The sequence below is a fragment of the Amblyraja radiata genome, chromosome 31, assembly GCF_010909765.2.
Source record: "Amblyraja radiata isolate CabotCenter1 chromosome 31, sAmbRad1.1.pri, whole genome shotgun sequence".
NCBI classification, from domain to species: domain Eukaryota; kingdom Metazoa; phylum Chordata; class Chondrichthyes; order Rajiformes; family Rajidae; genus Amblyraja; species Amblyraja radiata.
The window spans coordinates 28,188,128-28,214,215 of record NC_045986.1 but is presented as its reverse complement, the minus strand read 5'-3'; the positions used below and the strand labels follow the sequence as shown (position 1 = coordinate 28,214,215).

At 44.6% G+C, this 26,088-nt stretch overlaps 1 protein-coding gene across 2 annotated transcripts in view; it reads right to left on the bottom strand.

Annotated features, from left to right (window-relative positions):
* Nucleotides 1–22,348, bottom strand: part of tmco4 (transmembrane and coiled-coil domains 4) — a 70,069-nt gene extending 47,721 nt beyond the window's left edge. The window contains exons 1-8 of one of the 2 annotated variants that reach the window (XM_033048322.1): nucleotides 22,275–22,348; nucleotides 16,230–16,318; nucleotides 15,680–15,864; nucleotides 11,634–11,808; nucleotides 11,377–11,404; nucleotides 9,658–9,790; nucleotides 6,941–7,038; nucleotides 2,984–3,127 (exon numbers count right to left, since the gene is read on the bottom strand). In XM_033048322.1, coding sequence (XP_032904213.1) covers nucleotides 2,984–3,127; nucleotides 6,941–7,038; nucleotides 9,658–9,790; nucleotides 11,377–11,404; nucleotides 11,634–11,808; nucleotides 15,680–15,810 — 709 coding nt within the window. In that variant the 5' untranslated portion in view covers nucleotides 15,811–15,864; nucleotides 16,230–16,318; nucleotides 22,275–22,348. The remainder of the gene's footprint in view (nucleotides 1–2,983; nucleotides 3,128–6,940; nucleotides 7,039–9,657; nucleotides 9,791–11,376; nucleotides 11,405–11,633; nucleotides 11,809–15,679; nucleotides 15,865–16,229; nucleotides 16,319–22,274) is intronic. The other variant, XM_033048324.1, reaches the window with a different exon arrangement.
* Between the last annotated feature and the right edge of the window lie 3,740 nt (nucleotides 22,349–26,088).

Sequence of the window (26,088 nt, the reverse complement as noted above, 5' to 3'; positions counted from 1 at the left end):
ATTTATAAGCATTAAGGGGAATCCAAATGTTGTTGATGTTTTAATGGGTAAGTTGGCATACAAGTGAAACTCCAGTGAAACACAAAGTGCTGGAGTAACATAGCGGGTTTGGCACCATCAATGGATATGGTCGGAACCCTTCTTCAGACCATCAATCCTGACCTGAAACGTCACCTATCCATTTATTTCACTGATGCTGCCAGACCCTCTGGTTTACTCCAGCACTTGTGTAGGAAGGAATTGCAGATGTGTAGGAAAGAACTGCAGATGCTGGTTTAAATCGAAGGTAGACACAAAATGCTGGAGTAACTCAGCGGGACTGGCAACATCTCTGGACAGAAGGAATGGGTGACATTTTGGGTCGAGACCCTTCTTCAGACTTCTTCAGAAACGTCACCCATTCCTTCTCGCCAGAGATGCTGCCTGTCCCGCTGAGTTACTCCAGCATTTTGTGTCGACCAAAAGGAATTGCAGATGCTGGTTTACACGGAAAATAGACACAAAATGCTGGAGTAACTCTGCAGGTCAGGGAGCACCTCTGGAGAAAAGGAATAGGTGACATTTCGTGTCGGAATCCTGTTTCAGAGTCCGAACAAGGGTTACGACCAGAGATGCCACCTATTCCTTTTCTCCAGAGATGCTGCCCGACTCGCTGAGTTACTCCAGCATTTTGTTTCTATGTTACTCCAGCACTTTGTGTTTTGCTCTTGTGAACAGCATCTGCAGTTCCTTGTGAATCTCCAGGCTTAATCTTATCATGCAAGGACCTTGAATGAGATACAACAGATGGCAAGTCCTCAAGGCATCTAATCAGACTCCTGAAGCCAAAATGCTTTCGCTACTGGAGATGTCTGGTTACAAAAATAGACACAAGGAACAAAAGACACTTACTGGAGTATCGCGGTGGGTCAGGCAATATCGCTGGAGGACATGCCTAGTTTAAGATATTATTGCATGATACCATTTCAGCTGCACACAGCATTTGCACAGACATATAGCCGCACTGGATCGCCGCGCTGGAGCTCCGGTGAGCTGTGACCGCCGAGTTCAACACTTCCGGGCTGTGGGTCTGCGGAGCGGAGCGGGCGGCGCCGACTTCAACATAGGGAGCCTGGGAGCTCCAAACCGGCGCGGCCTTGTCGACTTCGGAAGCCGCGGTCTCCGGTAAGGAAGCGGCCGTTCCAGGTGACCCAGCCGCTTAGAGGACTCTCCCGACACCGGGGCAACAGCACCCGGCGAGAACGGCCAGGAACATCGGGCCTCCGTAAAGGCAATAGCGGAGGCCTCAATAGGCCTGACTTTGGGAGAACTGGGGATGGGGACTGGACATTGTGCCTTCCCCCACAGTGGTATCCATTGTGGGGGGATGATTTTTTTGTGTGTAATGTGAATATGTTAGTCTGTGTCCATGATGGCTGTCGGAAGGGAGAGTGGACGCTGGCGTGCTTTAGCTGCCGCTGCTCTCTCTTCACATTGTGTTTTTGATTTTTTGTCTTTGGAGCGAATTCTGTCTTTAATTTGTGTATTGGTGATGTCCTTATTATTTATTTTACTCCGACTATATGTTTTTTCTCTCTTGTTAATTTTCTGTAAGGTGTCCTTGAGACTTGAAAGGCGCCCGCAAATAAAATTTATTATTATTATTATTATATTTTCAGTCCTGCATATCATTTTGACTCATACAGTGGGAGGTAGTGAGAAGATAGAAAGATAATATAAAGGCTGAAGACTTGCAGATTTCGATGTAGTGTCCAATAGTTGGACTTTTTTTTTGTTTAAAGCCATTCAAACTAAGTGGACGTGATTAAGGTTTTTTTTAATGATGAAGGGATTAGATTACATCCAGTTGGTTACGTTATTTGAGAAGCATGGAGATAGTATGACTCGGGGATATGAATTTAAATCATAAGGCAAAGAGGTAGTATGTGTTTCTTTTCAGAGTGATCAACTTCTGGAACAGATTAGTAAAGTACACTGTGAGTTTGGATTCCCTACAGTCCTTCAAAGAGGAAGCTCGGAAACATTTTTGAGGCAGGACCTCAATTTCAATTGTAGAGAGTATGTTGTAAGTTAGTTGGGAACAGAAGGATTTATAAATTACTATAATCTCCTGGAGCTTTGCCTGATTGCCTCAGGGAGTCGGGGAACAATTTCCCACTTTTTTTCTAAATTGACATCAGATTTTTCTTTCTGCTTTTTTGGATGATGGGTCATTTTTTTTCACTTTCCTTTTTGTGTGTGTAAGAGAGAGAGAAAAAGATAGAATTTGACAGGTAAGTTTGTATATTGGGATAACGATTTTTTATTCTTGGTGTTTCTAGACAAGATTGCAGCTGTGATGAACCAGTGAGGAAATGTAATTATTTTGGGTAGACAAAAGTGCTGGAGAAACTCAGCGGGTGCAGCAGCATCTATGGAGCGAAGGAAATAGGCAAAGTTTCAGGCCGAAACCCTTCTTCATACTATACAGGAATACAATCAAGCCCAATCCAAATATAAAAGGTGCGAAAGGTCCATGTTTATGTTGCCGCTTTCCTGAGGCAGCGTGAAGTGACTGTGGCGTGGAGCCTGGTAAACATAGAAACATAGAAAATAGGTGCAGGAGTAGGCCATTCAGCCCTTCGAGCCTGCACCGCCATTCGATATGATCATGGCTGATCATCCAACTCAGTATCCCATCCCTGCCTTCTTTCCATACCCCCTGATCCCTTTAGCCACAAGGGCCACATGTAATTCCCTCTTAAATATAGCCAATGAACTGGCCTCAACTACCTTCTGTGGCAGAGAATTCCACAGATTCACCACTCTCTGTGTAAAAAATGATTTTCTCATCTCGGTCCTAAAAGACTTCCCTCTTATCCTTAAACTGTGACCCCTAGTTCTGGACTTCCCCAACATCGGGAATAATCTTCCTGCATCTAGCCTGTCCAACCCCCTAAGTGTGACTTTGAAAAGGACCATTGCAATTACAATACGCCCATACCTGTCAGGCCTGCTCCTGCGGCCCCAAATACAGAAGCCATGATGGCGATGCCAGCTGTGGAGCCAATTGCCGCTGCTCCTGCAGTCCCGACGATCGCAGCAGCTCCCGCGGCCACAAGTGGAGCAGCAAGACCGCCCGTGAGGCCTGTGGATAACAATTAGACCGCTTTGTGTGAGAAAGAACTGCAGACGCTGGGTAAAATCGCAGGTAGACACAAAATGCTGGAGTAACTCAGCGGGTGAAGCAGCATCTATGGAGAAAAGGAATGGATGACGTTTCGGGTCGAGATCCAAAGATGCTGCCTCACCGGCTGAGTTACTCCAGCATTTTGAGTCTACTTTTTTATTAGACTGTTTTAATGGCTTCACGCTGAAAACGGAGTACTAATGCCATTGTATTATTGAGCTCAAAGATGTGGCTTCCTTTGAAATGAATCATCACTAGAGAATGAGCTACCACGCATGAAGCAGCATCTAATCTCATGCATAATACTTATTTCCAGATGATATCTACCTGATGACTCACCAGCAGACCTACCAGTATTAAATCATAAAATTCATTTGTAATTGCAAATATAACGGATTATTGGTATTCGTGTGGAATCAGAAATAGCTTTACATATTTGGATTTCTAAACCACATTTTGCTGATGTATCAGAGAGAATTGGACGCAGAAAAGTGCAGCACAGGAATAGGCTCTTCGTCCCACAATGTCCATGCTGAACACGAGGCCAAGATAAACTAGTATCAATTGCCCGCACGCGATCCATATCGCTCTATTCCCTGCAAATACATGAGCCTATTCAAAGGTAGACAAAAATGCTGGAGGAACTCAGCGGGTGAGGCAGCATCTATGGAGAGAATAAATAGTTTGGGTCGAGACCCTTCTTCAGACTATTCAAAAGTCTCTTAAATACCACTCTGGCATCTGAGTCCACTGCCATCCCAGGCAGTGCTTTCCAGGCATCCACCACTTTCTTGTTAAGGGCTTGGACAGGCTAGAGGCAGGAAACATGTTCCCGATGTTGGGGGAGTCCAGAACCAGGGGCCACGCACAGTTTAAGAATAAGGAGTAAGCCATTTCGAACAGAGACGAGGAAACACTTTTTCTCACAGAGAGTGGTGAGTCTGTGGTATTCTCCGCCTCAGAGGGCGGTGGAGGCCGGTTCTCTGGATGCTTTCAAGAGAGAGGTAGATAGGGCTCTTAAAATTAGCGGAGAAGGCAGGAACGGGGTACTGATTGGGGATGATCAGCCATGATCACATTGAATGGCGGTGCTGGCTCGAAGGGCCAAATGGCCCACTCCTGCACCTATTTCTATTGTCTATTGTCTCTGTGTCAAATGCTTTGCCCCTCTCACCTTAAAGCTATGCACTCCAGCCTTTGACATTTCCACCCCAGGAAAGAGGTTCTGAATGTCTCTGCTACGTATGCCTCTCACAATGTTATAGACTTCTATTAGGTTTCTCCTCAATGACCAGAATCCCACAGAAAACAATCCAAGTTGTCCCACCGCTCCTTGCAGTTAATGCCCACTAATTGAGGCAGCATCCTGGTAAACCTATTTAAACACAATCTCATTTCATTCACTACTTTTATTGAGTTCATTTCAGTATGATGACTTCAGAGAATCGTTTGAGGGAATCTCAGCCAACGCCATTTTCCAGTTAATTAGTTTGGGTAATGAAAACATTAATCGGATGATTTTTTTTGGTCCTCTCTTTCACACTAAATTAAACATTGTTTCAAGATGCATGGGTCAATTCTAATGTGAAGCATCTAATAGACAAGATGCCTGCAGAGCATGTTATGATCTACCTACTTGGGCGGCACAATGGTGTAGTGGTAGAGCTGCTGCGTTACAGCGCCAGAGACATGGGTGTGATCCTGACTACGGGTGCTGTCTGTACGGAGTTTACCGAAACCAATTCACCTACAACCCTGTGCGTCTTTGGAGTGTGAGAGGAACCGAGAGCAACCGGAGAAAACGTCACCGGCAGAACGCACGTTCCTTCGAGCCTGCACCGCCATTCGATATGATCATGGCTGATCATCCAACTCAGTATCCCATCCCTGCCTTCTCCCATACCCCCTGATCCCTTTAGCCACATCTAACTTCCTCTTAAATATAGCCAATGAACTGGCCTCAACTACCTTCTGTGCCAGAGAATTCCACAGATTCACCACTCTCTGTGTAAAAAATGATTTTCTCATCTCGGTCCTAAAAGACTTCCCTCTTATCCTTAAACTGTGACTCCTAGTTCTGGACTTCCCCAACATCGGGAATAATTTGGAGAAACTCAGCGGGTGCAGCAGCATCTATGGAGCGAGGGAAAAAGGCAACGTTTCGGGCCGAAACCGTTCTTCAGGCTCCATAGATGCTGCTGCACCCGCAGAGTTTCTCCAGCTTTTTTGTGTACCTTCGATTTTCCAGCATCTGCAGTTCCTTTTTAAACACATCGGGAATAATCTTCCTGCATCTAGCCAGTCCAACTCATTAAGAATTTTGTAAGTTTCTATAAGATCCCCCCTCAATCTTCTAAATTCTAGCGTGTACAAGCCGAGTCTATCCAGTACAGACGTACAGGGTTGTAGGTGAATTGGTTTCAGTAAACGTGTAAATTGTCCCTAGTATATGGGATTGTGTTGGTGTAATGGGGTGATCGCTAGACGGCTAGGACTCGGTGGGCCGAAGAGTCTGTTTCCGCGCTGTATCTCAGCGCTCAGTCTCAAATCTTCCTCGAAACTGAAGTAGAAAATGCTATTATTGAATAACCTCGAATCCTACTGTTCGCTTTCTGTAATCAAAATAATGTCAGTGCTGGTTTAAAGATCTATGAGGAATCTCTATCCTGACTGAGCGAAATGTACTGGGAATACTCTATTGCTGAAATTGCAAGAAAGGTTCTTGAACTTGTTTCAAAGCAAGTATCTGTATCTGTCTTTCTCTTGCCAACCAGTTGAAACATGTTAGCATGAAACTAGCTCTCATGAGCCAGAGGACAGTCGTTCCCACGGCGCTGGCTGACAGTTTTGTTATTACTCTGTAACAGCTTCCAGAACAATTACTGTCCAATTTCAAATGCAGACTAAGTTCAATGAAGTTTAATGTGTCTCAGCTACATTCCCCACAGCACATTTCTCTCTCCTATAACACATTTAATTATCAGAATCACATCTCCCTACAGTCAGATATTGGTCATGGCCAAGAGAAATGTTGTAAAGATCCACCAGGATGGGCCTGTGTGCACCATTTCTCGAAACCCTCACCAAGAAGCCCCTGTTTCAACAGATTGTCTTGGTCACAATAAATCATGTTTTCCATGCTGTGTCTTTTTTGACTGAATTGATTGAAAGATACAGCATGGAAACAGGCCCTTCAGCCCAACCATCATGCATTCACTGACACTAATCCTATGTTATTCTACCCCTGTTCCCATCAACTCGTCCACTAGGGGCAATTTATAATGGCCAATTAGCCTACCAGGTCGCATGTCTTTGAGCCGTGGGAGGAAACCTGAGCACCAGGCGGAAGCCCACGCGAACCCCACAAACATCATGGTGTCAGGATCCAATGCACATCAGTGGAGCTGTGAGGCTGCAGTCCTACCAGCTGCACCTGTCTTATAATAGCCATCACAAATGCATCACCCAGTACACTCTGGTTTTATTCATAGTATATCAATCATGGTCCCAACTCCCATTATAACATGGTTTTAGGTGCAACATTAGCGATAGTCATCAACCTGGTTAGATCCAGTCATCAGCCTATCTCCAGGTACATGGATTGGTTAGGTTTAGGGGGATATGGGCCTAATGCAGGCAGATGGGACAAGTGTAGCTGGGACACATGGACAAGTTGGGCTGGGGCTCGATTCTGTGCTATATGAGTCTATGACTCCGTATTAACCTGGTTTTAGTCACAATATGTACATCATGTACGTGGTTACAACATACCAATCACAGTTCCACCACCTACTGTAGCAAGACCAATAAGGAAATATCGCTTCAGTCTCTTTTTACGATCTTTTTTCTTCTGAGATATTTCAAATTCTCTGAAAAGGTTGAAGCGTAAACAAGGTCAGTTACGAGTCCAAAAGTAAATTAGCAACAACAATGAGCCAAAAAAATATTGTGGTGAAGTCTCAATATTTAAAAGTTGTGCATTAAAATAATACTTACTGTGATTGTCATCCTTATGGTAAAGCAATTAAGAGAAAATATGTCATCAGTATAAATTCAGTTATAAGCCCCAACAAAATAGGTATCTATACAATAGTAATCATTGATAGTTGCTGCGGTCAGTCTTTCTTTATATCTTTCCTGGGCAGCACATTGCTGCCTTACAGAGCTTACAGCGCCAGAGGCCCGGGTTCGATCCTGGCTGAGGGTGCTTGTCTGTACGCAGTTTGTACATTCTCCCCGTGACCGCATGGGTTTTCTCCGAGAACTTCGGTTTCCTCCCACTCTTGGTATAAATGTAAAAATAGGATAGTGTTCATGTGTGGGAATTGCTGGTCGGTGCGGACTTGGTGGGGCAAAGGGCTTGTTTCCGCGCTGTATCTCTAAACAAAACTAAAGATGTGCCTATTTGAAACAAATAATGCAAAAGGAAAAATTCTAAGGATCCTGAATGTTTTATTATACTTATAACACAAGAGGTGGTGATTCTGCCTACTGGATACAAACTAGCTCTCAGGCACGCAATCCCATATGTCCCACAGCTCCTCCCCTTGATTCACTGTACTTGTAACTTACACTGCATTCACACTGAAACATTTTATTGTTTCCTCTTACCACTATCTATCAATAACAGCTCATTTCACGGTTAACTCCTCCAGAAGTATCTCATACCTTTCCTTTTGCCCTCTCCAACATTCCATCTCGCTCTCTCTCGACATCTTATAAATTGTTTTGCTTCTACTCCCAATTCTGATGAAAGATCATCAACTTGATCCATTAGCTGTTTCCCTCTCCACAGATGTCGCCTGACCTGCTGAGTATTTCCAGCTATTCCTGCTTTTATTTCAATAGATGAAACTTTCATCCCTTGGGTTTGGATGTCCCTGGGTTGCTGAGAAAGAAGGTCAATGTGCGGGTCAAATCCAATCACCAACTATCAATGACTGGAAGATACAGCAAAGAAACAGGCCCTTCGACACATGCAATCCACGCTGACCATTGATCACCTATTCACACTAGTTCGATGTTATCCCACTTTCTAGGGGTAATTTTATAGAGGCTAATTAACCTCCAAACCTGCATGTCTTTGGGACGTAGGTGGAAACCGGATCACCTGAAGGAAACCCACAAGGTCTCAGGGAGAATGTGTAAACTCCATACAAACAGCACCCGAATTCAAGATTGAACCCTGGCTTCTGGCGCTGTAAGGCAGCAGGTCCAGAAGCTGCACCACTGTGTGGCCCCCAATTCATGGATCTTCTAAATCCTTGGAATTCAGCATTTCATTTGCTAAAGGGGCCAGTGATAATGGGCCACGAACTGGTGAAATACTTTCAAGACACTGCCGAGAACATTCTCTGTTTAAATAATGTTTGCATAAATCAGTTTTTCCAACATAGTAGCAATTGCTTGGTATGAATATTATATTTTAAAACTACTTTACTCAGCAGTGTGAATAGCTTGGATGGATGGAGAACAAATATACATAAAAGAACAAAGATTCGTTAAAGATAATGCATTAGTAAGTCTATATATATATATATATTAATCACATATTAATATGCAGAAAGAGCATGCAGTGACTCTGCCGGTACATTAGAGGTCAGTCTTTCAGTTAATGTTCTTTAGTTAATATTCATTGTTCATCTTGAACAATTCTTTATGGATCAGAGTCCATACTATTTCCAATTGACATAAATAAAAAATTATTCCCAAATGTAAATATGAATACAATATAGAATGCAAGATCCTGAACTTCCTGGTGTTCATCGCTTGAGTTCGGATGTCCCTGGGTTCCAGAGAAAGGACAATGTGCGGTTCAAATCCTTTGATTGATTGAAAGATACAGCATGGAAAGAGGCCCTTTGTCCCATCGAGTCCACACTGACTAACAATCACCCATTCACACAAGTTGATCAGTATCAATCAAAATATTGGAGATTGGTCGTTGAAGTTAAAAAGTTAAATTAAGAGGGGGAAATATAAAGTTCACCTTAGCCTTCCCCAAAGCCCTTTGGGCAAGTTTTTTCTTCCTCTGGGTGGTGAGTTCCAGCATGAGAACATGCTGCCAGGGTGGTGATGGAGGCAGATATGATAGAGCTTTTAGATAAGTACATGGATACGGAGGGAATGGAGGGATATGGATCACATGCATGCAGATATTAGTTTATCTTGGCATTATGTTTGGCACAAACATTGTGGGCTGATGGGCCTTATCCTGTGCTGTACTGTTCAATGTTCAGTGTACTAAATATTCTGTCATGGGCCTGTCCTACTTAGGCGACTCTTTAGGCGACTGCCAGGGACTAATTTTAATGGAATTCACCTACGACACCGGGCGACAACCTATGGCAGCAAAAATTGTCGCCACTGTCACCGAAAAATTTTCAGCATGTGGCAGTCGCCCAAAAAATCACCTAAGTGGGACAGGCCCATCAGTGTCTAATTATAGAACACACTGGAATTTTAAAAAGTCTAGTTTACTCTCTTACTCTGTGTCTTTTTCTTTATGTTCTTTTAGTGTCTCCACCAATGATTCTTCAAATATCTCCAGTTCCTCAAATGGGATTCTCAGGAGCCAGGTGATGTGACGGATGAGAGCCCGTGCGCGTGCATCGTAGCGTCCTGCGAACGCGGAAAACAAACCAAGCAGAAGATGTTCAATTGTTTTGCCAGAGCAGAATTAACCCGGCATCACAGTGACTTCGACTGACTGAAAGATACACCATGGAAACAGGCCCTTCGGCCCACCAAGCCTACGATGACCATCGATCACTCGTTCGCACTAGATCATCAGCATCGGTCAAAAGATTAGAGATGGGTTGTTGAAGTTAAGAAGGAGGATGCAGTTTGGTGCAGCAAGGCTGGCTCCACATGCACCCTACTTGTGCAGCTCCAGAAGTGAAGCGTTGCTCTGCATTTTACAGTGAACTTGACCAGAGACCTGGGTTTGATCCTGACCTCAGATGCTGTCTGTGTGGAGTTTGTTCATTCTCCCTGTGACAGCCTAGGGTTTCCTCCAGGTGCTCCGGTTTCCTCCAACATCCCAAAGACGTGTGGGTTTCCAGGTTAATTGGCCTCTGTATATTGTCCAGTGTAGAGAGTGGGTGCGAAAATGGGATAACATACAACTAGAGTGAACGTTGTTGGTCGGCGTGGACTCAGTGGCCCGAAGTGCCTGTTCCTGCGCTGTATCTCCAAACTAAAGCCTCTCAAACTATTTTTGATTGAATTAATTAAGAACATAGAAAATCTCGAGTCTGTCTGCCATTCAATAAGATGTTGGGGCTGATCCAATCTTGGTTTGGAGTACACCAATCCATAGAAATTAATTGACAGCAAATATATAACCCATGTCAGCTCTGTACAGTTATCTTTGATTTAGTATATCAAGCTCAGTTTGGCTCAGATTCAGCAGTGCGGGAGTAAGAGTGGATGCCAGCGTGCCAATCTTCCTGACAGGGATATTCTGTTTTTGAATTGATGGGAGGAGTGATGGAGCAATTATCATTTACAACAAGGATATTTTGGGGCATCAGATAATTACTATTTTATTGTGTTACTAACGTGAGATTTGTCCACTTTTCAATGTAGGCAGCAGGATGATAGAGAAATGTGTGTGTAGAATCAATAAACAATAGACAATAGACAATAGGTGCAGGAGTAGGCCATTTGGCCCTTCGAGCCAGCACCGCCATTCAATATGATCATTGGCTGATCATCCCCAATCAGTACCCCGTTCCTGCCTTCTCCCCATATCCCCTGACTCCGCTATTTTTAAGAGCCCTATCTAGCTCTCTCTTGAAAGCGTTATTGGTGATGGCAGGAATTCAAAATCTGAAATGGCATGCTGAAAATGGTTCTAGGATTTGACACCTCCTAATTCTTGGATCCAGTGGATTGAGTACAGAAGTAGTTATGCTGGAAAGGGTGCAGAGACGATTTATGAAGATGTTGCCAGGACCTGAGGGCCTGAGCTCCAGGGAGAGGTTGAGCAGGCTTGGGGAGCTCAAGAAAGTTGAAGGCGCAGTCTGAAGAAGGGTCTCGACCCGAAACGTCAACTATTCCTTCGCTCCATAGATGCTGCCTCACCCGCTGAGTTTCGCCAGCATTTTTATCTACCTTCAAGGAAGATGAAGGTAGGTGCCCCCAGCCCAGTGAGTATATCTCCAGTGAGGTTAGAAATCAGAGTTAGAGAACCCAGAACTTACCATCTTTTAGTGAAAAGGAAACAAGATCCTGAAACAGAGAGAAAATAAAATCAGTTATATGTTTGACCTCTTCTAATGAGTGAAGGCAAAAAGAGCTCAAGAGAAAAAAGACGCAAATGTACACCATAAAACTACACGGAATAAAAAAAGACACAAGGTGCTGGAGTAACTCAGCGGGTCAGGCAGCATCTCTGGAGAACATGGATAGATGATGTTTCGAGTCTGAGTCAGGACCTTTATGCAGCTTCACTGTTTACCTGAGTGATTAAAATTGGGTTGTCCTTCAGAGCTGGTTCTTTCAGCAGCAGATCGGCAAACGTGATGGCACCTTCCCCGCCCAATCCATTGGCAAAGGCCTCCATGACAGGCAAGACAGATTCGGAAAGCTGCAACCATTCTACAAGCCCATCGATAAATCGCACTCTGTACAGCCTGCAAAACCAAAACAATTTATTTATTGAACCTGCTTTAAAAGGATTCACACATATATAATTCAATGCAAAATTCAGAATGCTGGAGGAACTCAGCAGGTCATCTCGCATCTGTGGAGAGAATGGGCATGTAACGTTTCGGGTCAGGACAGCTCTTCAGACTATGATTCAGTACATACATATCTTCAAATGTAATAATAGAGTAAATATAGTAATATGTAAATATAATGAAAATAAAGACACAAAATATTGGAGCAACTCAGCGGGACAGGCAGAATCTCTGGAGAGAAGGAATGGGCGACATTTCAAGTCGAGACATCTTCAGATGTTCTTCAAACCAGCATCTGCAGTTCCTTCTTACACATTCATGTAAATATGTTTACTGACCATCGTCAGCTGACCAACGACTTGAACAGGTTCTACTGCAGGTTCGATAGACAGAAACATAACGCCGGTACCCCCTCCCTCCCTCCCCCACCCACTCCTCCCCAACACCTACTTACAACCTGACTCCAGTCTGCAAAGACTGGTCCCTTCCCCAATCACCACTTCATACCCCCTTGCAGCCTGACTCTAGTCTGCCAAGACTGGGCCCTCATCCATTGCCCACTCCCTCCGTGCTGCCCAACATCAGTCTGGCCACTTCTGCATCATTAACAATCGCAATTGAGTAGGTGGAAAAGCTATTCAAGAGACAGAAAAGCCGGAAATCTCCAGGACTGGACTATGTTTCCCCCTCTGCCCTTAAGCTCTGTGCCGAACGACTGGCACCAGTCTACACAGAAATTTTCAATTGGTCCTTGCAAACCTGCACTGTCTCTGCCTGCTTCAAAATCTCCACTATTGTTCCCGTACCCAAAAAGCCAAGGATTACTGGTCTTAATGACTACAGGCCTGTCGCACTGACCTTTGTAATCATGAAGACCCTTGAAAGACGTGCTGGCCAAACTGAAAAATATCACAACCCCTCTGCTGGACCCCCTGCAGTTTGCATACTACCGGGCAAATAGATCAGTGGATAACGCAGTCAACTTAGGCCTGCACTTCATCCTCCAGCACCTAGACCGCCAGGGGACCTATGCAAGGATTTTGTTTGTGGATTTTAGCTCTGCATTCAACGCCACTGTGCCAGAGCTACTGCACTCCAAACTCTCTCAGTTGACTGTGCCTGAACTCCTCTGTCAGTGGATCATCAACTTCCTGACAGACAGGAAGCAGCATGTGAGGCTTGGAAAGCACATCTCGGACCCGCAGGCCTTCAGCGTGTACATCATGTACTCTGAATTAAATGGATTTCTACTAAAATTGATCACAAGTGCTCAGTCTGGTAGATAGGCAGCACTAACTCCAATTTATCTTCAAGTGGTAGAGCCAATTAATTGGATATGGGGCAGAGGAGTGCAGGGCGGTGATGCCTGCTTTGGATTTATAAATCATGTACTGTCACTGTAGGTTTCATGGACTGCTCAATGTGACAATAACTGTAGAATAGGAAGTACTCATCACTTATTAAGCATCTGCATCTGTCATGGATTCTGCCGATGCAACTTATTATTGCCAATCAGTTTTGCTGAAGACAGTGCCAGGAAATTTCTGCCACAAGTTGAAAAGGACTTGAGCAACTTTGAATGGCGTTAAAAGATGTTGATGATGATCCAGCAGGTGGGAAATAATGATAGTTTCTAAAAAGAACACAGAGTGTTAGAGTAAAGGGCCTGTCCCACTTGGCGTTATTTGCGTGTCACGCAGGTGGCGCGCGAAGATTTTGTGAATGCCAAAATCAAGGGGCGCCGCACGCAACTGCGTGTCCGTCACTGCCTACATCACCACGCATCATATGCGCGTAATGCACGCCATGCTCGCATCACCATGCACGTGTCGTGCATGGTGACGCGTAAATGATGTTGTGTAAAATGAGATGCAAATGACGCCCATGTGGGACAGGCCCTTAACTCAGCGGGTCAGGCAACATCTTTGGCGGACACGGGTACGTGACGTTTCAGGTCGGGATTCTTGTTTTTTTTTGTTTGCAGAACTTCCTAAAAGCTAACAGGATTTCAACAACTTTTTAAGAGATAAACATGCAACAGCACATGTAACCTGAATATTAGTTCAATTTAAGGATTCCATCAGCAGACAACTGCACATTGGCAATTCAAGTGTGGCTTCTTCTGGGCCATACAGGTGGACATTTGGGGATCGTTGCAAGGCCAGCTGGTCAGAATACAGGACAAATAGAGCAGGGCAAGCTAATGAGGTGTCAATGGGGTAGCATTTTGAGAGTTCTATTAAGTTTTTTTTAACTAGTTATGGAAAAGGACAGAACTGGTCCACAAGTTAAAGTTCTAAATTAGGGCAAGGGAAATTTTGACGGTGTAGACAGGAGCTTGCAAAAGACTGCTTGCGGGCAAAAGACAATTCGTGCAAAGGTAGGCTTTTAAAGGTGAGGCCACGAGATTTCAGGGTCTGTATGTTCCTGTCAGAGTGTAGGGCAAGTCTGGCAAAACCGTGGACTTACAAGAAATATTGAGGCTCTGGTTCGAAAAAAAGAGGCATGGATCAAGAACAGGCAGCTGGGATCAAGTGAATCACTGGATGAGTGTAGGAGTGAATCCCTGCAGGAGCATACTGAGTTGAAATTAGTCAATGCCCTTAAGGAAAATATAGGAAGACGGAACGAAAGAAAAGAGAATCAGGAGGGATAAAGGGGGCCATAAAATATCCATGGTGAGTAGGATTAAGGAGAATCCCAAACCATGAATACATACATTAAAGACAAGAGGGTAGCTCAGGAGATAGTACCACTCAAGCATAAAGGAGGGAATTTATGCCTGCAGCCAGAGGAAGTGGGCAAGATACTAAAACCCCTGTCCCACGGTACGAGTTCATTCCAAGAGTTCTCTCGAGTTTGCCCTGATTCGAACGGAATTTACGAAATGGCCACTCGTCGGTACTCGGGGCTCTCGTGGACATTTTTCATCATGTTGAAAAATCTTCACGAGTCTGCCCATGCTTACCTGCCGTTAGCGAGTCTTCCCGAGTACCTGCCGTTAGCGCTAAGAGACGTCCCCGAGCTCCGACGTACCCACTACGTTCATTCTCCGTGCTTACCACGAGTTTGATTTTTTTTAAACTCGGGAGTGAACTCGCACCGTGGGACAGGGCTATTAATGAGTACTTCACATTGGTATTCACCAAGAAAAAGGATATGGAGAATATTGCTCAATCAAGGATATTGCTGGAGGAAATAGAGATCAGGGTCCTGACCTGAAAAGTCACCTATCCATGTCCTCCACAGATGCTACCTGACCTGCTGAGCTACTCCAGCACTTTGTGTTTTACTCAGGATTCCAGCATCTGCAGTTCCTTGTTTATTATTGACACGTCTGCAGAGGTACAGTGAAAAGCTTTGGTTTTTCATACTATCCAATCAGAGGAGATAATACTCTGCATAAATATAATCAAGTCAAACTCAGTACAATAGATAGAGCAAATAGAAAGATACAGAGTGCAGAATATAGTTCTCAGCATTGTAGCGCATCAGTTCCATAGACAAAGTCCAATGTCTGGAATGAAGTCGAGGTGAATCTGACAGCATCCTAGTTTATGGAAGGACCTTTCAGGACCCAGCTAACAGAGGGGAAGAAACTGTTCCCAAGTCTGGTGGTGCGTGCTTTCAAGCTTCTGTATCATCTGCCCGACAGAAGCAGGGAGGAGGAGGTATGACTGGGGTGGGACAAGTCTTTGATTGTGTTGGCTGCTTTTCCGAGACGGTTGCTGCCAAATGACCTCTGCTGTGGGTGTACAAATGACAAACGCTAAAATAGGTCGTCAATATGCTGAACGTTCGTGTCGGACACGAGGGAACTAACCTGTGTTCCTCTCCAGGAAACAGCAGTGACAGGGTGACACCACACAGGCCACCGTAAGCAAACTGTCCCGGTTCACTCAGCAGTTGGCCGACCAACTGTAGTGGCTCTTTGCCTTCAGCCAAACAGCTCATCTTCACTGGTCTGTGATCACCAGTCTCGGTCAGTCACGCATTCATTTTCAGCTGCTGTTAACAGAAACAATATGTTTTTTAAAAAAATAAGCACACCAAAGAGCAAAGGAAGAACAACAGAAACAATTATACAAAGAATTCCAGACTATTCTGCAGTGAACTGTTGGCAATAAATCACGCAACATTATTGTTCTGCGGAGGTAGTGCAGCAGGTCAACAATACACGACAGAGCCTTAGTGCCGACTGCTGCTGTCAACAATTAATTGATCTTAACAAATAAAGGCCACCACAAAACTTATACAATGTACTTCAGAAAACATCAAACTCTCCCAATTGTTTTCAAATTGAATTATGGCTCAGCTAACAATACTGAATGACATCAACTTTGATCCTTGAGCTCAAAACGTCACGCAAGTACCTTTGTGCCATCGGTTTTCTCGTTAGGTTTAGGAATATAATGTTCCACAATAAGAATTTTCATCCACTTTAGGTAACAGGCAGACTAACCTGGCAAACATAAGAAAATAAGCAATTACCTTGCAACATTCCGCAAACTTGCAACCACAAAACACTTGGAATGTTATTCATTAACTTTGTGTAGGTTGCGACCTTCAAATTCACAAGATATCTGCGCAGTGTATGAAATATGATCTAACTGTGGAAAGAACAGCTCAAAACGAGGCTCAGATCACCACAAGTTCAGAAGAATTGTTGGGACTGATATCCAAATCTGTTCAGTAATCAATAATAGTTCATGTTCATAAATTGTAGAAGCAGAATTAGGCCATTTGGCCCATCAAGTCTACTCCGCCATTCAATCATGGCTGATCTATCTTTCCCTCTCAACCCCATTTTCCTGCCTTCTCCCCATAGCCCTTGACACCAAGAACCCATCAATCTCCACATTTAAAATATCCATTGACATGGCCATTGCTCGTTCCATACACCCACCACCCCTTTGTGTGAAAATGTTACCCCTCACATTTCTATTAAATCCCCCTTCACCCTAAACCTATGTCCTCTGGTGCAGCTGGTAGAGCGACTGACTGCCTCATAGCGCCAGAGACCTGGGTTCAATTCTGATCTCGACTGCTGTCTGTGCGGAGATTGCGTGTTCTCCCTGTGACAGCGTCATTGTTTTCCGGCTGCTCTGATTTCCTTCCACATCAGAGAAAGGAATAACATTCATTTTATTCTTTTACCTTCTCCCATTTCTTATTAGAGCAGCCATGATGGCGCAGCTTTAGAGTTGCTGCCTTACAGCACCAGAGACCTGGGTTTGATCCTGACTACATGTGCTATCTATACAGAGTTTGTACGTTCTCCCCATGACCGCGTGCGTTTTCTCCGGGTCCTCTGGTTTCCTCCCACACTCCAAAGACGTACAGGTTCATAGCCTAATTGGCTTGGTAAAATTGTTCCTAGTTTGTGTAGGGTGACGTTAGTGTGCGGGGATCACTGGTAGGCACAGACTTGGAGGGCTGAAGGGCCTGTTTCTGCATTGTATCTCTAAACTAAACAAAACCAGTTTGGAAGGTAGACAAAAATGCTGGAGAAACTCAGAGGGTGAGGCAGCATCGATGGAGAGAAGGAATTGGCGACTTTTCGGGTCGAGACCTGAAACGTCGCCAATTCCTTCTCTCCATAGATGCTGCCTCACCCGCTGAGTTTCTCCAACATTTTTTGTCTACCTTCGATTTTTCCAGCATCTGCAGTTCTTAAGTAAGTTTGGACCTGATTTGCTCTGGAATCAAAACATATGCATATACTGCTGTAAGACATCACTAATCTAATCTTCACTTTGCTACACAAGACATTGTTCCATACAAAATTATTAGCCCAGGGACAGAGCACATTTGGAGCTAAGCTATTCCTCTGTACCACTTCAATCTAACTCCAGGAACTGCACGCAAACCTTAAGATGAGATCAAGCCAATGTTTCTGGAACGCACATTTTAACAATGTCCTACAGTATTATATTTCTGGTTTTACAATAGGAATCTTGAATTCTTAAATGTTTATCTCTTTAGCAAAGTAGTTGCAGCTGAAAGCCTCAAAGCTACATTATCACTGGCTTATAAATGCAATTAAACACATAAATGATCTTGCTTTCACACATTCTCATTATTTGCGTTCAAACACAACAGATTCAGTGCACACATAAATAATGGTGCCATCATAAACATATGCTGCAAATCTGGTCACATGCTTCACAATGTATAAAACAATAATTCCCACAGGCTCACAGAAGAATAAAGATAGGGTAGAGGAATAGATAGGGTATATGCACAGAGTCTTTTACCCAGAGTAGGAGAATCAAGAACCAGAGGACATAGATTTAAAGTGAGGGGGGGAAAGATTTAATAGGAACATTTTTACACAAAGGGTGGTGGGTATATGGAACGAGCTGCCGGAGGAGGTAGTTGAGGCAAGTACTATCACAACGTTTAAAATACATTTGGTAGGTACGTGGAGACGTTGGGTTTAGGGGGATATGGGCCAAACAAAGGCAGGGGGGGACTAGTGTAGATGGAGCATGTTGGTTGGCGTGGGCAAGTTGGGCCGAAGGGCCTGTTTCCACACTGTAAGACTCTGTAACAGACTGTGAAGCCCAATTTTTTAGGGAACGGGGGTTCCCCTCTTCCATTATAGATGAGGCTCTCACTAGGGTCTCTTCGATATCCCACAGCTCCGCTCTTACTCCCCCTCCCCCCCACTCGTAACATGGACAGATTCCCCCTTGTCCTCATCCTCCACCCCATCAGCCGTCGCATACAGCATATAATCCTCCAACATTTTCACCACCTCCAAAGGGATCCCACTACTGGCCACATCTTCCCACCTCCACCCCTTTCTGCTTTCCGCAGAGACCGTTCCCTCCGAAACTCCTTGGTCAACTCGACTCTGTGCATCTACCCAATCTATTCCTCTCATGATTTTGTACACAATCTATTCCTCTCACTATTTTGTATAAGATCAGCCAGGCAGCATCGGTGAAGGAATGGACAGGCGATGATGTTTCAGGTCGGGGATCCTTCAGGGTCTGAAGAAGGATCCTGACCTGAAATGTTGTCTGTCCATTCCATCCACAGATGTTGCCTGACTTGCTGAGTTCCTCCAACACTTTCAATACTCTGATTAATACCTTGTCTCAGCCTGTATAATTGCTGCCTGTATCAAGCTCATTGTTTTGAATATGTCTTTCCTCAACTGCAAAAATAATCATCGATAAGGTAAAATATCCATGTAAAACCTCTCCTCCTGCAAATCTAGTAGTTGCCTGGGTATTACCTTGGTAAATATCCCAAGTAATACCCAGACCCTTGATAAACACACAAAGCAAGAGGCAACAGTGTTTAATTGTCATATCTATCAAAAGCGGAACAATGAAATTCTTACTTAGACCAGTTTAATGGACCTGTAAACAAAATCCACACAGTTAATTAATCAAAAATATATGTTAAATGAATATTATGGTAACCGTAATACTGCAAAAACCATTGTCTGTCGAAGGTCATAGTTACTGAGTTAATGATGTGTGTAGTGTTCAACAGCCTGATGTTTGCTGGGAAGAAGCTGATCTTGAACCTGGTTGTCACGGTTTTCAGACTCCTTTACCTTTACTGTCACAATACCCAGCAATGGTAAACCCTGGTTCAACAAGCACATACAACTTCTTCGCAAAAAGAAAAATGCAGCCTACACCAACGGTAACAAGGTTCAGTATAAATCAGCAAAATATGAACTCAGGTCTGCAATTCGGAAAGCAAAATTAGCTTATTCAAACAAATTGGAACAACAACTCAAAACCCACAATTCAAGAGAAGTCTGGAAACATCTACAGAAGATGACGGACTACAAAAAACGTCCTGTTCCCATCCCAGACGAGGATCCGGATTTACCGGAAAAACTGAACACTTTTTATGCACGCTTTGACAATGCCACCCCGCCATCCATGCCTCCCCCCCACCTAACTCAGCACCATTCACCATCTCTGAGGAGGTGGTTAGGGCGGCCTTCAAAAATCTTAATAAAAGAAAAGCGGCAGGGCCTGACAACCTCAGCCCCGCTGCTCTCAACCACTGTGCAGCTCAGCTGGCCCCTGTGTTCACCTCCATCTTTAACACCTCCCTCAGCCAATGTAGAGTCCCGCAGTGTTTTAAATCATCCATTATCATCCCTGTGCCCAAGTCCTCCAAGGTGAGCTGCCTGAACGATTATAGACCTGTGGCATTAACATCAGTCGCCATGAAGGCCTTTGAGCACATAGTCCTCACCCATCTGAAAACTCACACTGCCCCCATTATGGACCCTTTCCAATTTGCATATAGGGCCAACCGGTCTGTTGAGGATGCTATCAACTTAGCTCTTCACTATTCCCTTCATCATCTGGAATCACCGAACACCTATGCACGCATCCTGTTTATAGATTTTAGCTCGGCCTTTAATACTATACACCCGATTAAACTCTACAATAAAATGTTGGACATGAGCATCCACCCAGCCATGTGCCATTGGATTCTACACTTTCTAACAAACAGACAGCAAAGAGTCAAGGTGGGTGAAAAACTCTCCAGCCCTTTGACTCTCAACATAGGAGCCCCCCAAGGGTGCGTTCTGTCACCCCAGCTCTTCTCACTTTACACCAACAACCTCACATCCCAATGCAGCTCAGTTAAAATTTTTAAATATGCAGACGACACAACAATAATTGGCCTTATCTCAGACAACAAAGAATCACAATACCATCTAACAGTCGATAGCGCAGTCAAATGGTGCGCAGACAACAACCTCCAGCTTAATACTTCAAAAACCTTAGAAATCATCATAGATTTCAGACGCAATCAAAACCACAAACCCCCGGTCCATGTCAACTCTCACCCCATAACCTCCACGAACTCATTTAAGTTTCTAGGCACCTATATCTTCAATAATCTAAAATGGCACATCAATGCAGACCACGTCATCAAGAAAGGTCAACAACGCCTATATTTCCTCAGACAGCTCAAAAAGTTCAGAGTCGATAAACACCTCCTGGTCCGTTTCTATCAATCAATCATTGAAAGCATCATCACCTCCTCAATCACAGTCTGGTACGGTAACACCGATAGTCACTCACTACACAGAATACAACGCATTGTCTCCAAGGCCTCCAGGATCATCAACTCCCCCCTCCCCTCAATCCATTCCAGTTATCTCCAACGTACCTCAAAACGGGCAAAAAAGATAATCTCGGACCACTCCCATCCAGCAAATCACCTTTTTCAGTCTCTCCCTTCGGGGAGGCGCCTCAGGTCACTTGCTACTAAAACCACCCGCTTTAAAAACAGTTTCTTCCCCTCAGCAATAAGAACTCTCAATTCCGTCCAATAATCAGACAATAATATGACTTTTGATGTATACAGTGTCTTGTCTATGGTCTTTGTTTGTTCTTTTGCACTATGTATTGTTGGTGAGATTTGTGATTTGTGATGTGGTATGGATGCACTTTATTACGGTGATCTGTGTTATTAGTGGTATGTAACAAAAGCAGTGTACCATCATGTACCGAACCCAAATACCACCAACCCTGGTTGCGTGGCAATTAAAGATTCTATTCCATTCTATTCATTCTAGTGTTCAACAGCCTGATGTTTGCTGGGAAGAAGCTGATCTTGAACCTGGTTGTCACGGTTTTCAGACTCCTTTACCTTCCCAATAGTAGGACTGAAATGAGAGTGTGGCCAGGTACATGGATAGGACAGGTTTGGAGGGATATGGACCAAGCGCAGGCAGGTGGGAGAAGTGTAGCTGGGACATTGTTGGCCGGTGTGGGCAAGTTGGGCCGAAGGGCCTGTTTCCAAACTGTATCTCTACAACGAAAAAAGGAGAGGGGAAATGGGACAACTCCCTGGCATTGACCTGACGGGCTGAATGGCCTCCAGTTTGGTCTCTCTGAGTGAATAGACATTGGATGTTTGCCCAGTGAAAGCAGAAGTTACTGTGGAGGGTGCATTTGGTGAATCTGTGGATTTCATTGCCACAGGCCGCTGTGGAGGCCAAGTCAATGGGTATTTTAAAGACAGGAATAGTTAGATTCTTGATCAGTGCGGGTGTCAGGGGGCTATGGGGGAGAAGGCAGGAGAATGGGGTTAGGATGGAGAGATAGATCAGCCGTGATTGAATGGTAGAGCCGACTTGATGGGCCGAATGGCCTAATTCTGCTCCTGTAATTTATGAGTTGATGAAGATATTCCGGGGTTATTATTGCAGGTGTTTACTCCAGGGAACATGATTTACTCGGGAGAGCAGGTCACTGGGCGAAGTCTCTCACTGACAGTCCTGTGCGTTAGTTTGTGCCACCATTATTAATACGATCCAGCTCCGGCTACCGAAGGGTTCGGGGAAGAGAGAAGGATCAGGGGCCCAGGGCTGAGGCCGGGGAAGGAGGGGGAGAGACTACGGGGAGAGAGGCGCCCATTACCTGACTCGGCCTCGGCCTCCACATCCACCTTCACCGCGCCGGGCGGCAACGGGCAGCGTGCGCGGGCACGAGGCGCCCGGGAGCGTGCGCGGGCACGAGACGCCCGGGAGCGTGCGCGGCCACGAGGCGCCCGGGAGCGTGCGCGGCCACGGGGCGCCCGGGAGCGTGCGCGGGCACGGGGCGCCCGGGAGCGTGCGCGGCCACGAGGCGCCCGGGAGCGTGCGCGGCCACGAGGCGCCAGGGAGCGTGCGCGGCCACGAGCGCGAAGAGTGGGACTTGCATTTGCCTTTCCCAACTTGCCCCAAGCAAAGATACTAGAGAAACTCAAGTCAAGTCAAGAGTGAGTTTATTGTCATGTGTCCCTGTATAGGACACTTTAATTTATTTAAAAAATTTATTTAACCTTTATTTAACCAGGAGAAGTCTCATTGAGATTAAAAATCTCTTTTACAAGAGAGTCCTGGCCAAGACAGGCAGCAGCACAGTTCCACAGTTACAGACAATAATTTAAAAACAACAGAGAACATATAAATAGAGTCACAGTCATAACATCATCAAACAAAGCATGTACAGACAGAAGAGCCCGCTTCAACATCATTAAGAAGGGATTTAAATCTGTTTATAGAAACCAGCTCCTTAAGTTTTAGTTCATTCTGCAGCTGGTTCTATGCAAAGGGAGCAGCATAACTAAATGCCCTTTTCCCCAGTTCAGTACGGACTTTAGGTACAGTTAGTAAGAACAAGTCCTCAGAGCGGAGCTGATAAGTTCCTGTGCTTTTTCGAATTACATACTTCTGCAGGTATGAAGGAAGAACACCGAGGATAGTCTTATAAATAAGGATATGCCAATGATGGAGTCTGCGGGTGGACAGGGCAAACCATCCAACTTGAGCATACAAAGTGCAGTGGTGCGTGAGGGTTTTAAAATTAGTAACAAATCTCAGTGCTCCGTGGTAGACCGTGTCCAAAGACTAGGCATTTTGAAGATGCATTCATATATAAAACATCACCATAGTCCAACACAGACATAAACATTGCAGCAACAAGTCTTTTTTGAAATTCTTGCTTTGCTTAAGCACACAGAAAATAGTAGGCGTTGACTACAAAACAGATCAGTGTGTCCATATACCATGATATGCTGCCTTTTTGCAGCCCTTCATTGGTGGGGAGGTCAGGACCCGTGATGGGCTTTGAGGGACTAATTAGTCACAGACGTGGGGCATTTGTGAATTGGAAGTTGCACCATATCCAAAGGGCAGAGAAACTGTTCTTCAGACACTTGATCACCAAGGTCCACCATTGCCCCAGGACATTTTTCTCCACAATGCTGCACCTTACCTTTTTTAGTGGAGGCACAAGAACCTGCAGCAAATTGGAATCTGGAGTAAATTAAAGCAGATGGAAGAACTCAACAGGTCAACCAGCATCCGTCGAGGCAATGGAATGGATGATGTTTCTAATGGAGACCTCGTGTCAAGACTGAATTTGCTCAGTTTTAGAGAAACAGCATGAAAACAGGCCCTCCGCACATAGACTTCACTTGCAAGTCGAGTCCAACCCGTCATTGATATTCACTGCAGTTCACTGCAGCCATGCATTAATTATCCACATGAGAAAGGACCTCTACCAACATCACCTTGCAAAAATAAAGTCACAGACAGACCCAGGAAAATGTGGATCAGTTGTCATATCTGGGACATGTCTTCTCAGTGAAGGCAGACATCAATGATGAGGTGCACCATCTCACACAATGCATGTTATTCGCTGTAAATTGATGCCTTGGCCAAAGTGGAAATTGTCATGTACATTTTTAGGGACCTTTAACTCCCAACGTTGCAATGCCTGACTCGTTTTCAATCTCACCTTTTGCTCTCCTGAACTTCTGTCATCCACAGACGACAACCGGAAATATTTGCAAAGGGCAGAGACAATTCCCATAAAAAAGTAAACTCCAAAAGGACCCACGGTATAGATGGATAATTAAGCCGATGTTATGCTTTGTCAAGATGCGGAAAAACTTGTACTGTCTACCTTAATTCCTTAAAGCTCAAGTACACATAACAGAGGAGAGCAGGGAAGTATAGACTGCAGCATCTAGATATGGACATGGGAGAGATTGTGGATGTGTTCTGCTTTACTTAGATCGTTGGGGCCAAGGAAAGAGCATTCACGTCGCGGCCCTGCTTCCACCAATCTTTCAACCACGAAGCACGAGAAGCACAAGAAACGCAAGACGCCATTGTATGCTGATGCCGAACTGTGTGTTCAGCTCTGGCTGAACAATTTCTAATCTTGTGATGTGGACTCGATAAGAAGAAGAATTAGATTGTTGATCCTTTGGTACATTTTCCAGTATTTTACAAAAATACACAGGCCACTACGGTTTTGTTTTCATCTAAAGATGAAGGGGCTTTAGGTTTTATATCGAGATAGACTTTGAAGAATTTTCTAAAAATGACAATGAGACACAATTGGAGCATCTAAATACTATCAAAGTTGGATTAAACCATATTAACATTCATGCCTCTTTTTTGATTCATCGTTAAAACATTGGCAGCGTTCTGCCAAAATGCACGGAGGTGATCAAATGAACACATGATTTTCAAAGGACAATGACAAGCAAAACAATATTTTTACAGATATTGTAATGAATGTTTCATCCAATTTTTGTGCTATTGCTGCTGTTATCGATTTATTGATTTTTTAAAACATTATTATATGTAATGTGTGTCATTTGTTTACAGGCCTGTTAAAGCAAAGTTGTTACAGGCTGCAAGTAAAAATGTAACTGTTCCATTATCAGCACGTATAACAATTAAACTCTCTTGATTCTAGACTTGATTCAAATGATTGGATAATTCAAAGTAGTGTAAACTCGGGTTTTGTGTTATTATGCATAAACTGTAGCAGAAATAAAACGGAGACACAAGAGGCAACAGATTCTGGTATTTGGAGCAACACAAAATGCTGGAGGAACATAGAAACATAGAAACATAGAAAATAGGTGCAGGAGTAGGCCATTCGACCCTTCGAGCCTGCACCGCCATTCGATATGATCATGGCTGATCATCCAACTCAGTATCCCATCCCTGCCTTCTCTCCATACCCCCTGATCCCTTTAGTCACAAGGGCCACATCTAACTCCCTCATTAGGAACTCAGCAGGTCAGGCAGCATCTGTGACGGGAAAAGAATAGTTGACTTTTTGGCTCAAGACCCTGCAGTGGTAGAGTTGCTGCCTCACAGCGCCAGAGACCTGGGTTCGATCCTGACTACGGGTGCTTGTCTGTGTGGAGTTTATTTGTTCTCCCTGTGACCGCGTGGGTTTTCTCTAGTCTAGGTGCGCTGGTTTCCTCCCACACTCCAAAGACGTGCAGGTATGGAGGTTAATTGTCTTCTGTAAATTGTCCCTAATCTGTAGGATAGAACTAGTGTACAGGGATCGCTGGTCGGCGTGGACTCGGTGGGGCCTGCTTGCACACTGTATCTCGACAAAAAACATCAGGCAGCGTCCTGGAATGAGACACAGTGTTAACATTGGGTCTCCTCCATGGCCAGAGTGAGCAACACCGGAAATTGGAGGAACAGCACCTCATATTTCGCTTGGGGAGTCTGCATCCTGCGGGCATGAACATTGAATTCTCCCAATTTTGTTAGCCCTTGCTGTCTCCTCCCATCCCCCAGCCCTCGGGCTCCTCCTCCTCCTCCTTTTTCCTTCCTTCTCCCCGCCCCCCCCCTATCAGTCTGAAGAAGGGTTTCAGCCCGAAACGTTACCTATTTCCTTCGCTCCATAGATGCTGCTGCACCCGCTGAGT